Raw genomic sequence first — 12,681 nt, forward strand, 5'->3', positions numbered from 1 at the left:
CAATTTTGGGGAGAGGCGACTTTTTGGTTAAAATTTTTTTAGCTTAGTTTTTGTTAGTTTTTCACCAACTTTTCTTTTTAACTTGATATCCGTTACAACCAAAAAACTGCATATGGAAGTGTTTTCCCTTAACAAATGAATTTGTTAATTAAGTGAATGTTAAACATATGAATTTTTCTTAAGTTTTTAAAAACATGTATGGTTTTCGCTTCAACAATTTCAACAGTCAGATTTCATTGTCACTGTCCTTGGTGCCTGAAAGATTTGCTCATGGATCTATTGAGTAAGCTGCCGATTTCACTATCACTGTCACTGATTTCATTGTCACTGTCCTTGGTGCCTGAAAGATGTAGATTTTCATGTAGGTTTTTACTTGATGTAGGTTTCACCTGATGTAGATGTAGATTTTCATGTAGGTTTTCACTTCAACAATTTCAACAGTCAGATTTCATTGTCACTGTCCTTGGTGCCTGAAAGATTTGCTCATGGATCTATTGAGTAAGCTGCCGATTTTACTATCACTGTCACTGATTTCATTGTCACTGTCCTTGGTACCTGAAAGATTTGCTCATGGATCTATTGAGTAAGCTGCCGATTTCACTATCACTGTCACTGATTTCATTGTCACTGTCCTTGGTGCCTGAAAGATGTAGATTTTCATGTAGGTTTTTACTTGATGTAGGTTTCACCTGATGTAGATGTAGATTTTCATGTAGGTTTTCACTTCAACAATTTCAACAGTCAGATTTCATTGTCACTGTCCTTGGTGCCTGAAAGATTTGCTCATGGATCTATTGAGTAAGCTGCCGATTTCACTATCACTGTCACTGATTTCATTGTCACTGTCCTTGGTACCTGAAAGATTTGCTCATGGATCTATTGAGTAAGCTGCCAATTTGAAATGCAAGCATTTAAACGCACGCTGAAATTTAACAATAGTCATTCCTAGTTGGTTAGTCAAAAGAATTTGTTAATTATTTCATACGATTGTGGTTATTTTCTTTCTTTTCTTGTCGTGTTAAAAAATAATTGAAATTTTGCCATTGTTCCCTCTTTGCTATATGCTTAGTCTAAGCCTTTCACGGAAAAATTACAACCATGTTTTTTTATTTGGAGTCCTATAATTATCTAATTCCGTCTTTTTATTTTCCTTTGCCGTTGTGTGTTTGGTCAGAGACATAATCATACACATAATGATGTCAAGAATTGACGGTTAATTAAAGATGACGGTTACTTAACATGAAACTGATCCAACCGTCATTGAATACAAACAAAAGTTATGACCTATTTCTAAGCACTTTTTTTTCGAAACTTGAAATAGCTATTCGAATTATAAACTGATTATTCAGCTTTTTCTCTTCTCACACGTATCTTTGTCATTCAACTTTTTTCGCATGTTAATAATGACAATGACAACGGTGATACGACTACGATAGCATAAATGTAAAATATAATGGAGGACCAAGTCTTGTAATTTAACATTGAAATTCTTTGCAAAGGAAAATCCCACTGAAGCTTGCCTTTTAGGAACATTCAATTTTGAAGTTTTAGCATACGATGGATTCGGGGTGATGGTTATTGTTAATAATAAATAAATTTAGTAAAAATGCAAGATATATAATTTTGATTTGTAAAGTTAAGCCATGCACTGACTTGAATCAAATGCACATATCTAAAAAAATTTCTCCATGCCACGAGAACTCCAAAAAATACATAAAATTGTATTAGGTGCTATTACTCATTTTGCACTAAGCATTTCAAAGATATTTTTTTTAATCGAAACCTATGAACTGACTGACCAGGTTTTCCATCAGAATTTTTATACCTTTTAATCATGGGTGCCCGCAGAAAATTTTACAGAAGGGGCAGACACCAGAATATCAATAGCGGGTTGTGTCCGGGGAATATATTTTAGGATATTTTTTCTTGGAATAAGTTTTTTTCTAAAAAGATTTAGAAAAAAATTCTCAAATGAAAAAAGTAACTAATTTTACACGCAAAATGAAACAAAACTCAGCAAAATTTAAAACAGTGAGAATTGTTCATAAGGGAATCAATCTACATAATCTATTATGTATCTAATAATTTTGCATTATTATGATCTTAGTCTTAATCTATTATGTCAAAAACCTAGAGTAAAAGATAATCAGACTCAAAATCAGACTAAGCATAAATTTATTGCTTCCAAAGATTAAAACTGGTGTACAATTGTCTTTAGGTAATTTTTTAAGCTTTAGAATAGGTTACACAAGGAGTAGAGACAGGAACTTAAAAAAGGCGTCATAGGGAATATTATAGGCTCTGATTTCATTTTCGGACGTTTCGTTTACATGTTCTAGATCAACTCCTTTCCAAGGTCTCAAAAGCCCCTAAAGTGGGGTTTTGTAAAGACCTTTACATTTTTTAGGGTCAATACCAAAAACTAACCCTCCCTGTATAGATATAATGCTTTAATTTTATTATAGCAATGTAAAATATATATTTTTCATAACAGGAAAAATTTTTCTTCTCAACCAGAAATCCCTTATATCTTCAAACACTAAATAAATTACAGATAACAAAAAGAAAGCTAAATTTAAGCTTATAATACAACTGTGAAATTGAACCTCTTTCTTTCAATGCTCATGTTCAACTGAACAAAATGAGCAAGTTCAGCTGAAGTTGTTGATGGCAAAAAAAAGTTTATCAAACATTTCGTGCTAAAAAAGAAAAAAAGTTTGGACTTAAAACTAAAACTCAAAAAGAAATTTTGATGAAAATTGATACATCAACAGAATTGGCTTTGGTATTTGTGTATTATTCAGAACACACTCATATTTTAATGAAATATTTTATATATAGAGGTCGCAAGGTTAGGTTAGATAATTGATATAATTCAACCCCCCCCCCCCCATAATGTGCAAATATATTGCCCAAACTTTTGATAAAGCTAATGAACACAAATTGACTTTTTCAAACATGGTCTACTGTTTCACTTTCAAAAAAGTTCCTTTTCGTAAGAGCATAAAGTCAGGTTTTGTCCATTGACGCACTGTTTTGTTATGGGTAACAACCCCTTATCCTGGAAAAATATAATTGCCTCTTTTTCAGTCTTTGGCAAATCCCAAATCTTCCTTTCAAATTCCATGTCCAGACACTGTCTTTTGTCACTATGTGTAACAAACTAAATTGAGTTTTGTCTTTGTGGCTATGAAACTGGATTTTCTCAGCAAAATTCTCGAGTGTGTTCTGGATTGAATTGAATCAATTGAATGAACAAGTACCAAATATTTAATTAAAATGTACCTGCATCGTAATTTGTTTCACGAAAGATCCTAAATTCACTTCTTGAGTGTGTTCTGAATAATACACAAGTACTTTGGCTTTTTATGCTGATCCAAAATATATAATATAATTAAGTTTATTGTGTAAACCTTTTCTACTCCTCTTGGGTGTCATGGGTTTACTTTAGTAATCATGTGGTATTGGTATGCATGTACTGGTAAGCGTGTAACTGAATTAGTCATAGCTAAGGGTTCACGTGGGAGGGGGTAGAAGAAGAGTCTCTTTACTATAAACTATTAATTTTTTCTACAAGTCTGTATAGATGGTTTGAAAACAAACACAAGAGAAGAACTTTACAGAAGTACTGCATGAGATGAACTGCTTTGAACACTTCAGAGATCCGTATATAAAATGATTTTCAAGGTTCTTAGAAACACATTCTATTATATTAAAATTTTCCACGTTCCACTTTCTGGTATTACAAACCTAGTTTTTCTGATTTTGAAGTTTCTGATTTTGAACTTTCTGTTTTTCAGATTAACAGAAACCGAGAAAAGAGATAAAAAAACACAGAAACAGAAACAGGTCCGTCAAAAACAGATGACCTTTTTACTTTCTGTTCAGCTTTTTCGGAAAAATAGAAAACAACTGTTTTTATCCAAACAAACAAAACAAAAAAACAGCTGGTTTTTTTTTTTCGTTTATCTTTCTCTCTTTGAAGATGTTGCGCCAGATCATCTATACTGGGCGAGTCATATGTTTTAATTTCCAAACTTTCATAAAGAAACTGCCTTGAAACCGTTCCAAATCCACTAATGCATCTTATTTTTAACCAACTACATGTGCATACAATACGACCTCGACTGCAGAGGCGATTCTAAAACTTATTACAGAAGTACTGCTCGAGATGAACTGCTTTAAAGTTTAAACACTTCAGAAATCCGTGCATAAATGATTTCCAAGGTCCCTTGAATTTAGGTCTTCAGAAACTCGCTATTTTATATTCTGCTAAAACTGGGCCATCTACAATATCTTAAAGCCAAAATCCCACTATCTAACTTCCAGAAGACAAACATCATAAATTCCAATGGGCAGTGCGTTTCATTTAACGTTTCCAAGACCCAATATAAATTACAACATAACATTGACCCGAATTGCAAACATATATCTTGTTTTAAGAGTTTTATTTATAAAATTCCTATTGCTACCCACCAAAAGCTAAGAGCATGGGAAAATGTTCCTGATTTGAAAAAGGGGAAAACGCCCCCGCAAAAGCAAGCGATCTTTATGAAAATCGCATTTGTAGATTCATTATGTGATTGAACCGTACCGTAGGCTTCCTTCTACAAAACCTTGGAATTTTACATTTTTTCCCAGGAGAAAGATGGTGGATGTATGCTTATTTGTTTTTTGTTTTTGTTTTTCTTCAAGGGGCGATTGTATAAAAAACCGGAGGTCGTAGAAAATTTTTCAAGAAAGCTTCTTTGAACTTAATTAAAATTTAGGGCCTTTTTAAAGTTACTACAAGGATTGTGGTGCTGAAAAGTGTCGTTTTCTGCCATTTTGTGGCACCTAACTATGATTTTGACCAAAGGACACGAAGTTGCAATAGATTTATAATTCTGGGTTAGCTAAACTATATCAAAAAACTAAATTTTATGCTTTCCAGTTGCAGAGAAACTAATGCCGCACCGTGGCACATTTGTTCCTGAAAATTTACGTAGTCAATATGAGATAAAATGGTTTTTATGGGATTTCATTCTAATGCTTGATTCAACTAAATTGATTCGCGTTGTTGTGAATTCGAACTCAGTGATGTGTACTTTTCATCAGTTTTATCAAAGAGGAGCGACAGGTTATTTTGTAAACAGTCATTATGCATAAATTAACTCTCCATGAGCCTTCAGATAAATATGGTAAGGGGTAGAGGAGGGGTGACGTGTAGGAATTAATCTCTCATCCCCTTGTCTTTATGCTAAGCCTGAATAGTTTTACTGTGGAATGGAAACAAATACATAGTCTTTTTTATTTATTATGCAGGGGGCGGTAATAGTGCCCCTCCCATTGCTGAAATGCTTCTATGTAGCATAAAATATTATTTTCAAACGGCATCAGCAAACAGATAGAAAAGGTGAGACGGGCCATCATAAGCCTTACCTGAAATTCTGTTTTTGGGGGAGGGCCAAATGTCACTAAAAATTTTGTTTTCAGTATTCTTAAATGCTAATATTTCTTTTTTTTTCAATTTATATAGGCTAAACTTTTTTAACATATTCAAACACATATATATAGTTTGGTTAAACATCAAAGAACTCTATTGCAGAAGTTGCGATGGCTTCAGCAGCGTAGAAGATCAAAAGTCATCGAAAATTTCCATCAATATAAACAATTATACCAATCTTCGTTCACCCAAAATTTTGTAGTAAAAATATTATTAAGGACTTATTCAACAAAATTATTCATCACAAATCTTCGATAAACATTGAAATTTTGTCCTAAACTTTAACTGCAAGCCAAAAGAAATTCAGATGGTATTTTCGTTAGATAATGACTAGTGTAGGTTATATAAATATATTTATGTGTTTCCTGAGTACCGCTAAATGGTGCTGTCTTTCCTTTCAGGAAAGAACCACTTTCTTCTCTTATCCGATAGCCAAACTCTTATATGAGTTTCAAGGTATTTAACGTAACTCAGGGATTTCCATACCCCTATAGGCTATATTATGTAGCCCCTCGTATATACGTTTATATTTCATATATAACCCCTCGATACGTTTTTGTTTCAGCCTTTGAAGCTACAAATTATTTATAATAATCATTTTAATAATCATAATTATAATTATTTTATAATTTTACTATAATCGTCCTTGTCGAAATAGATATTGAATATTAAAATCTGGGAAGCGGTTAGAATTTAGAATCACCATTTGTGATTCAATATAACTCTTTAATGTAATTAGGTTTAAGCATTAAACCTTAGGTTTAAGTAATGCTTAAACGTCTCTTTAAAAATTAATATAAAAAATTATAAAAAATAAAATAATATAAAAATAATATAACACATAAATTAATATAATAAATAATATAACATATAAAATAATAATTTTACATAATAATATAAAATAATATAAAAATATAGCCTGGAATAATGATGTCAATCTATTTGCTTTTTCATTTTTTTTGGTATATTATTGTGTAAAATAATATTCAAGATGTCTAATCTAAAATATGTTAATACAGAACAATTTAGATATACTCGTAAAGCTTTCTAATTATTGTCTACAAAAACTGTTCATGTATTGTAAATTACACATGACCGGTGAACAAGAATTCTTTTTCGTGGGGAAGTAGAGCTTTTTAGGGAAATACTTATATAATATTCCCAAAAATATGTGATTTATCTTTAAAATTTAAGAAAGTATCTAAAAAGTAGTAAAAATCGTGGGACTTAGGGAATTATTCTATCCAAAATTTGTGTTTTACAGCAAAAATGACCGGAAACAGATTTTGCAGTGCAATTTCTTCCGCTGCTTCAAAATGTACTAGAATTAATTAATTAAATTATATTAATTAAATTATATTCAATTGATTAATTAATTAATTAATTAAATTGTATTTTAATTTTATTTATATTTTATATTTTAATTTATATTTTTGAATTAATTAAATTATATTTTCAAATTACATCAGTCCAAATTTTCTAAGCCCACGGCTTTGATGTTCACCCCCCCCCCAGGGGAAAATGAATGAAAAAAAAGGTAAATAGCAAAGCTCATGCATCTGTGATCATTCTTCTCATGGAATATGTAAAATGTTTTAGCTTCGAGTTAAAACATTAATTACGAAGTTTTAAAACCATTTAATTCTCAATCGAGATCGAGCTCCCGAGTTCAATCTACTTTAAGCACCCAATACGCAATCCATCAAATGTACTTCTCAAGAAGAGTCATACGCCATTGGAATCAATTGAAGGACTCAAGTGTCAGCACCCCCCTCCATTCACTCTTTCAAATACCAACTTGACAAGGAGTGGGAGGAGAGGCAGTGGAGGTTCAACTGGGAGTCATCAACTCAAGATCACTACAGGTCAAAAGAACCTTAAATGGATTATGATGATTTAAGGTAAGATAAATTTAACGCTATATGCAATCGTCATCAAGGTATAGAGTTTTTTTTCCTTTTTCTAAAATTCTTTTATGCTTCAAGATTCTACTAGGATTAAAAGTAAAAATCCGTTGTAAATTCAAAATGAAAATGGCCATTTTGATTGTTTGTTCCGTTTTCATCTCTTTTTTTTATTACTTTGCGAAATACTGATTCTTTACTTAATCATTATCAGAAACAGTTTCTAAAAAAATTTTGAAACAAATATTTCTAAAGTTTCTAAAAGGTTTTTTAGGAACAAATATTTCTATAGTTTTTAAAAGTTTTTACAAAGCAGACTAAAAAAAAACTCCAAATTTCAATGTTTTCCTGCACTCTACAGTGTTGGGTTTTTAATAGATTGATAGTTAAAAACCAATATCAAGGTTCGTTTTGCATTTGCAACATGTTTATTCTTAGCTGAATGAATACAAAGGGACATCCACTCTCAGCTGACAGGTGTACATCTCAGAACGTCATGTATGGCGCAAAGTTCCACTACGCTTGGCACAATTTCCCCCAAGTATCGCACTTATACCACACTCGGCACGCACATTCTGGTTCATATTATATCTGAAAGTAGGCACCCCCTCAAATAATTAAGGTTTTTGATGTCTAAATTGTGTAGTTTAAATTTTTCTATTTATATTCCAAGGCACTCATCATTTAGAAGAAGGTAAAATTCTGTACGGAAACATAAGTGGAGTATTTACTACTTTGATCAGAAGACAAATTCATTACTAAACTGAAGGTATTGTAATAACACGGGTGGGAGGCTCGCCATTCGAAAATTCGTTTACCCCAGGTTGCGTGCACAATGCAACGAGGTGGGCGATATGCTACTTGAACTGGAATTGCATCGCTGAAGTTTTCCACGCTTTGTGCAATAAGTAGAGCTCCGAGCTGTGGGTTTATACTAAGCACGAACCAAAGATATCTCAAAGATATCAAGACGAACCAAAATATCTTAGGTTAACCTAGATGGGCTTAATCTTCTCATTTTCTCTAGAAATTAGTCGTATTAAAAATATCATCAAATTTTTTTCATTTACTATATATAACGGATGATTCTTGGAATATATCTTGGAACATAGATTGAGTAAATAGATTGTGCATTGAGCCAACGACAACACCTAAAGGGACAAACCGAACCTCATATCAGCCGTTTTTGGAGTTGTGAACAAGACATTGGATGAAACTTTGCTTATCACCTGTAAAAGCAATGTAGTCGATCACCTATTGTGGACATTGAATTCAAAACGCACAATACAGGTGTACGCACAGGGATGGGGGCCATCGGATTTTTACATCCTTCTTAAATCTTGGAACGCTTATGCATTCTACTTTATTTTCTTCAATTCCTTATGTAATAAATTTATTTTTTTTCCACTTCGGTCGAAGTTAAAATCAAACACTCTCAAAAAATAAATTCTGGTTATGCTTCTAATCTCATATATTCAACCAAAATTGAAGCGAAACAAAGGAACATTTTCCAAAGAAGAGATGTTTTCCAGCAAATCTTTCTTTCACCGCATTGGTGGATTTCTCTTAAAGAAGGCGCTTATCCAGAGCCTATTTTGGAAAATACAAAGACCCGATATATAGGATATCCTGACGGAATGAAATGACAAGGAATATTGAATGTTGATATTGAACTTTCTTACAATTGAATTATTGTGCAAATCCAAATTCGGCTGTGATAATTATAAGGGCGACATACGCCATTTTCAACTTTTCCGGACAGCCAAAAAACAGAAAAAAGTTGGTCAGCTGTATGCGGTCGCTCTGAAGGATGAGGCCATTGGAGATGAAGCGAACGCATTCTAAGCTAACTTTTTATACTCTTTTAGTGATATAAATTAAATTCAAGTATTCCAAGCAAATTCAAAATTATTCCATTTCAAGGGATATGTTTCCTTTTTCTTGACGAAAAAGGAGACAAATGCCAGGTCTCCATGAAATAGCTCAATAAGATAATCCTCTTCTGTCGTTCTGAATTGTAACAAGATCTAAAAAAAAAAAAAAAAATTACACCGCTTAGTGGCATATGACTTTATCTTCGTAGCGGTTGAGATAAAAAATTCTGACTGTACCGTTTTCCTCGTTCTGAGTTTCCCCAAAACACATACGTACCTCATTTTGCATCAAAATTGCATATTTACCCCTTTGAAATATCCCAGCCGAATTCTCCGGAGTCCAAACATGACGATGCCATCTAACGTTAAGAACTGGCAACTATTCATTTACGAAATATGAAACCTCCTTACTCCTAAATGCTACAAATATGCAGACTTTAATTTAACTTCTTTGATCAGATACAAATACTAAAAAAATCTAAAAATGGGGGGGGGGGTCTTGGTGTCAAGGTTGAAAACAGGCATATGTAATGTATACATAGAGTTTCGGGGAGTAAAAAAAACCTCTCCTAGTTTGTGTAAACTTGCCTGATGCTACTCATACCTTTCTTCATCATCATTAAGGAAATATAAAAAAAATTCCCCTCCTCCGTACACTGTTACAAATTTGCACCACTGGTTATTAACTCGTATGCAAGAAACAACTTTGCTTATGGGAAAATCTGATTTTTGCTCTTCTTCTGTTCGCAGCGCTCAAAAACTGTCATAGATACATCTATATAAACGAAGATAAATAAAGTCCATAATTGTATGTATAAAAAAAAAAAAGAAAAAGAAAAAAAAGTGGTAATTCTGGCCTCTCTTGCGCCCGGGGTAAAATCTTGATTAGAACCCCTCCCCCATCTCTCACAAAAGTTTCAGGCTAAATTTTAACAATATTTTTATTTATCAATAACATTATTTTAAGTTAATTAATCATTTAATAATTTATTGTTAAATCATTTTCGTATTTATTATTTAAATTGTTTGATTATTATTATTTACATATTTTCCAATTTAGTTATTTTTTATCAATTAATTCATAATAAATTTTCCAGAAATGACGACAGTGAATATTTTCTACCATTGTAACAGCAATGTAACAGCAGTATTTTCTACAACAGCCATCAATTTATTTTCAAAAAACTGCTTATAGATGTTCCCTTGTCTAAATTTGAGGAATTGAAAGCATTTATTTTGTTTCGATTTTGAAATTAAATTAAAAAAAACTAGTTTTTTAAACTGAAAGTAAGGAGCGATATTAAAACTTAAAACGGACAGAAATTACTCCGTATATGAAATGGGTTGTCCCCTCCGCAATCCCTTGCTCTTTACGCTAAAGTTTTTAATTGTTTTAAAAAGTAGAATTGTGGCAAAGAATCAAACTTTAGTGTAAAGAGCAAGGGATTGCGGAGGGGACAACCCATTTTATATACGGAGTAATTTCTGTCCGTTTTAAGTTTTAATATCGCTCCTTACTTTGAGTTTAAAAAGCTAGTTTTTTTTTATTTAATTTCTGAACGTTTTTGAATTAATGCATTTTTGATTTTGGCTCTCCGCATATTAATTAATAAAATGAAATTTTTATATTAATTGTATATTAATATCAAACAGTTCGTTACCACGAACTGTTTGATACTGCTCCATGATCATAATTTTCATTTCTGTTGAGCCTTGATCATATAATAATGAATAGAATTTTGCTATATTTTGGCATCAACTACTTTGGTCTACAATTAAAAATTGATATAAGGATGAATATTTATAAAAGATTCTCAGTTAAGATTCAAGAGTACCATTATAGTTTTGTTTACTGAATAAATAAAGGCCTTATAAACAGATTAGAATTATCAAAAATTTTATTTAATACGTAAAACATCAAAACAAATGCGATAATTAACAATTAAATTCACAATTCTCTTTGGTTAATAACTACCCAAGGGGTCACCCACTCTCTGTCACAGGGTGCATATCTTGGAGTCCCACTACTGGCTAACACCCGCCATGCCACGTATGATACACCTCCCTCATGCTTGAAGCACGCCATCCGGTGTACAATATTTTAAAAGCAGGGAGACCCTTGTAATTACCTAATAACAGGACGTCAATTCGCAAAATTAGAAGGAGTTAGTAAATATATTTTTTCCAAGATCTAGGGGGATAATTTTTTTCAATTGATATACCAAAATGGGCATCTTTCAATGAAAATATCCATCAAAACATTTTTGAAAGTTAAGGGGAGCAAGGGACTCACCTCCCCCCCCCCCCAACTGATGCCAGTACCTAGTAGCCAATATTTATGAGAAAAAAATTAAAAAGTATTGAATAAAGTTTAAATTATTGGTGATTATTGGCTCCAGAAGACTTAAATTATAATTTAAACAAGTTGCAAAAGTGGACAACCTGAAAAGGTAACTTAACAATTTGTAAAGGGGTGTGACTAAAAAGTAAGTTAGTTTTTCAATAAAATAAATAAACAAAAAAAAATACCAAGTAGAAGAAACAGTTTTAACAATAATGTCACTTTCGACACTAGTTTTCCTGAAAAAATAGTAAAAACATAAACGGCGGGGTACTAAAACAGCACTGCTGGCATAGGCCTTCGTAACTGGTCCAAATAGTTAGTGGTTAAATTTGATTGCTGAAAAGGAGGCCCACTTATCACTGGTGTCTGGTGCAGCAAGTGCTGCGGCTGCACTCCATTCCTGTTGGCATAAAATGATGCATATAGACTAGCTGCTGGCTGCATTTTACTCGTATCATACATACTACTATTATCTTCACCTTTGTTCAGATGCATTTGCGGAACGTTCCCATAAGAAAGTCCAAAAAGTCTATTTCTTTCTATATCCATAGCATTTGCTTGATAGTTCTGCGCTGCAGTATTTACACTAGAAGTTGCAAGCCATGAAAATGGGTCAAGTGATGCTGGTGTTTGCATAAACGGCATAGAAAAAGCTTGGTACGCGGGTTTATTAGCGGGCCGCGGTTTACGCCGTGGTCTGTATTTATAATCTGGGTAGTCTTTCATATGCACAGTTCTTAGGCGTTTGGCCTCATCAATAAATGGCCTTTTTTCATCTTCACTTAAGAGTTTCCACTCAGCACCAAGACGCTTTGAAATTTCCGAATTGTGCATCTTCGGATGGTCCTGTGCTATTTTACGACGCTGTAATCTTGACCAAACCATAAAGGCATTCATAGGTCTCTTAATATGCTCCTCATTTTTATCACTTTTAATCTTTTCTTCATTAGGTGCATATTGCTGATAGTTAAAATTCGAATATGACATACTTGACTTAGTAGTTACTGAATCAAAACTGTTTCACATTTGAAACAAGTTACTGATTTTGACACAAGGCGGGTACCTTAAAAACCA

The 12,681-nt window shown here is 32.7% G+C and overlaps 2 protein-coding genes across 2 annotated transcripts in view; both read right to left on the bottom strand.

Annotated features, from left to right (window-relative positions):
- Nucleotides 1-206: 206 nt before the first annotated feature.
- Nucleotides 207-12,681, bottom strand: part of LOC136037043 (run domain Beclin-1-interacting and cysteine-rich domain-containing protein-like) — a 126,059-nt gene continuing 113,584 nt past the window's right edge. The window contains exon 11 of the transcript XR_010619855.1: nucleotides 207-855. The gene's annotated coding sequence lies outside the window, so the exon portion shown is untranslated. The remainder of the gene's footprint in view (nucleotides 856-12,681) is intronic.
- On the bottom strand, nucleotides 11,144-12,664 carry LOC136037039 (transcription factor Sox-14-like). Its single transcript, XM_065719456.1, has one exon. It carries the CDS (start codon nucleotides 12,592-12,594, stop codon nucleotides 11,878-11,880), a length of 717 nt encoding a protein of 238 aa, XP_065575528.1. The 5' UTR covers nucleotides 12,595-12,664; the 3' UTR covers nucleotides 11,144-11,877.

This window comes from Artemia franciscana, chromosome 16 (genome assembly GCF_032884065.1).
Source record: "Artemia franciscana chromosome 16, ASM3288406v1, whole genome shotgun sequence".
Lineage (NCBI taxonomy): Eukaryota > Metazoa > Arthropoda > Branchiopoda > Anostraca > Artemiidae > Artemia > Artemia franciscana.

Bases quoted from the DNA above. Each gene is read 5' to 3' on its own strand.
- LOC136037039 (XM_065719456.1), bottom strand. From the start codon at position 12,594: ATGTCATATTCGAATTTTAACTATCAGCAATATGCACCTAATGAAGAA.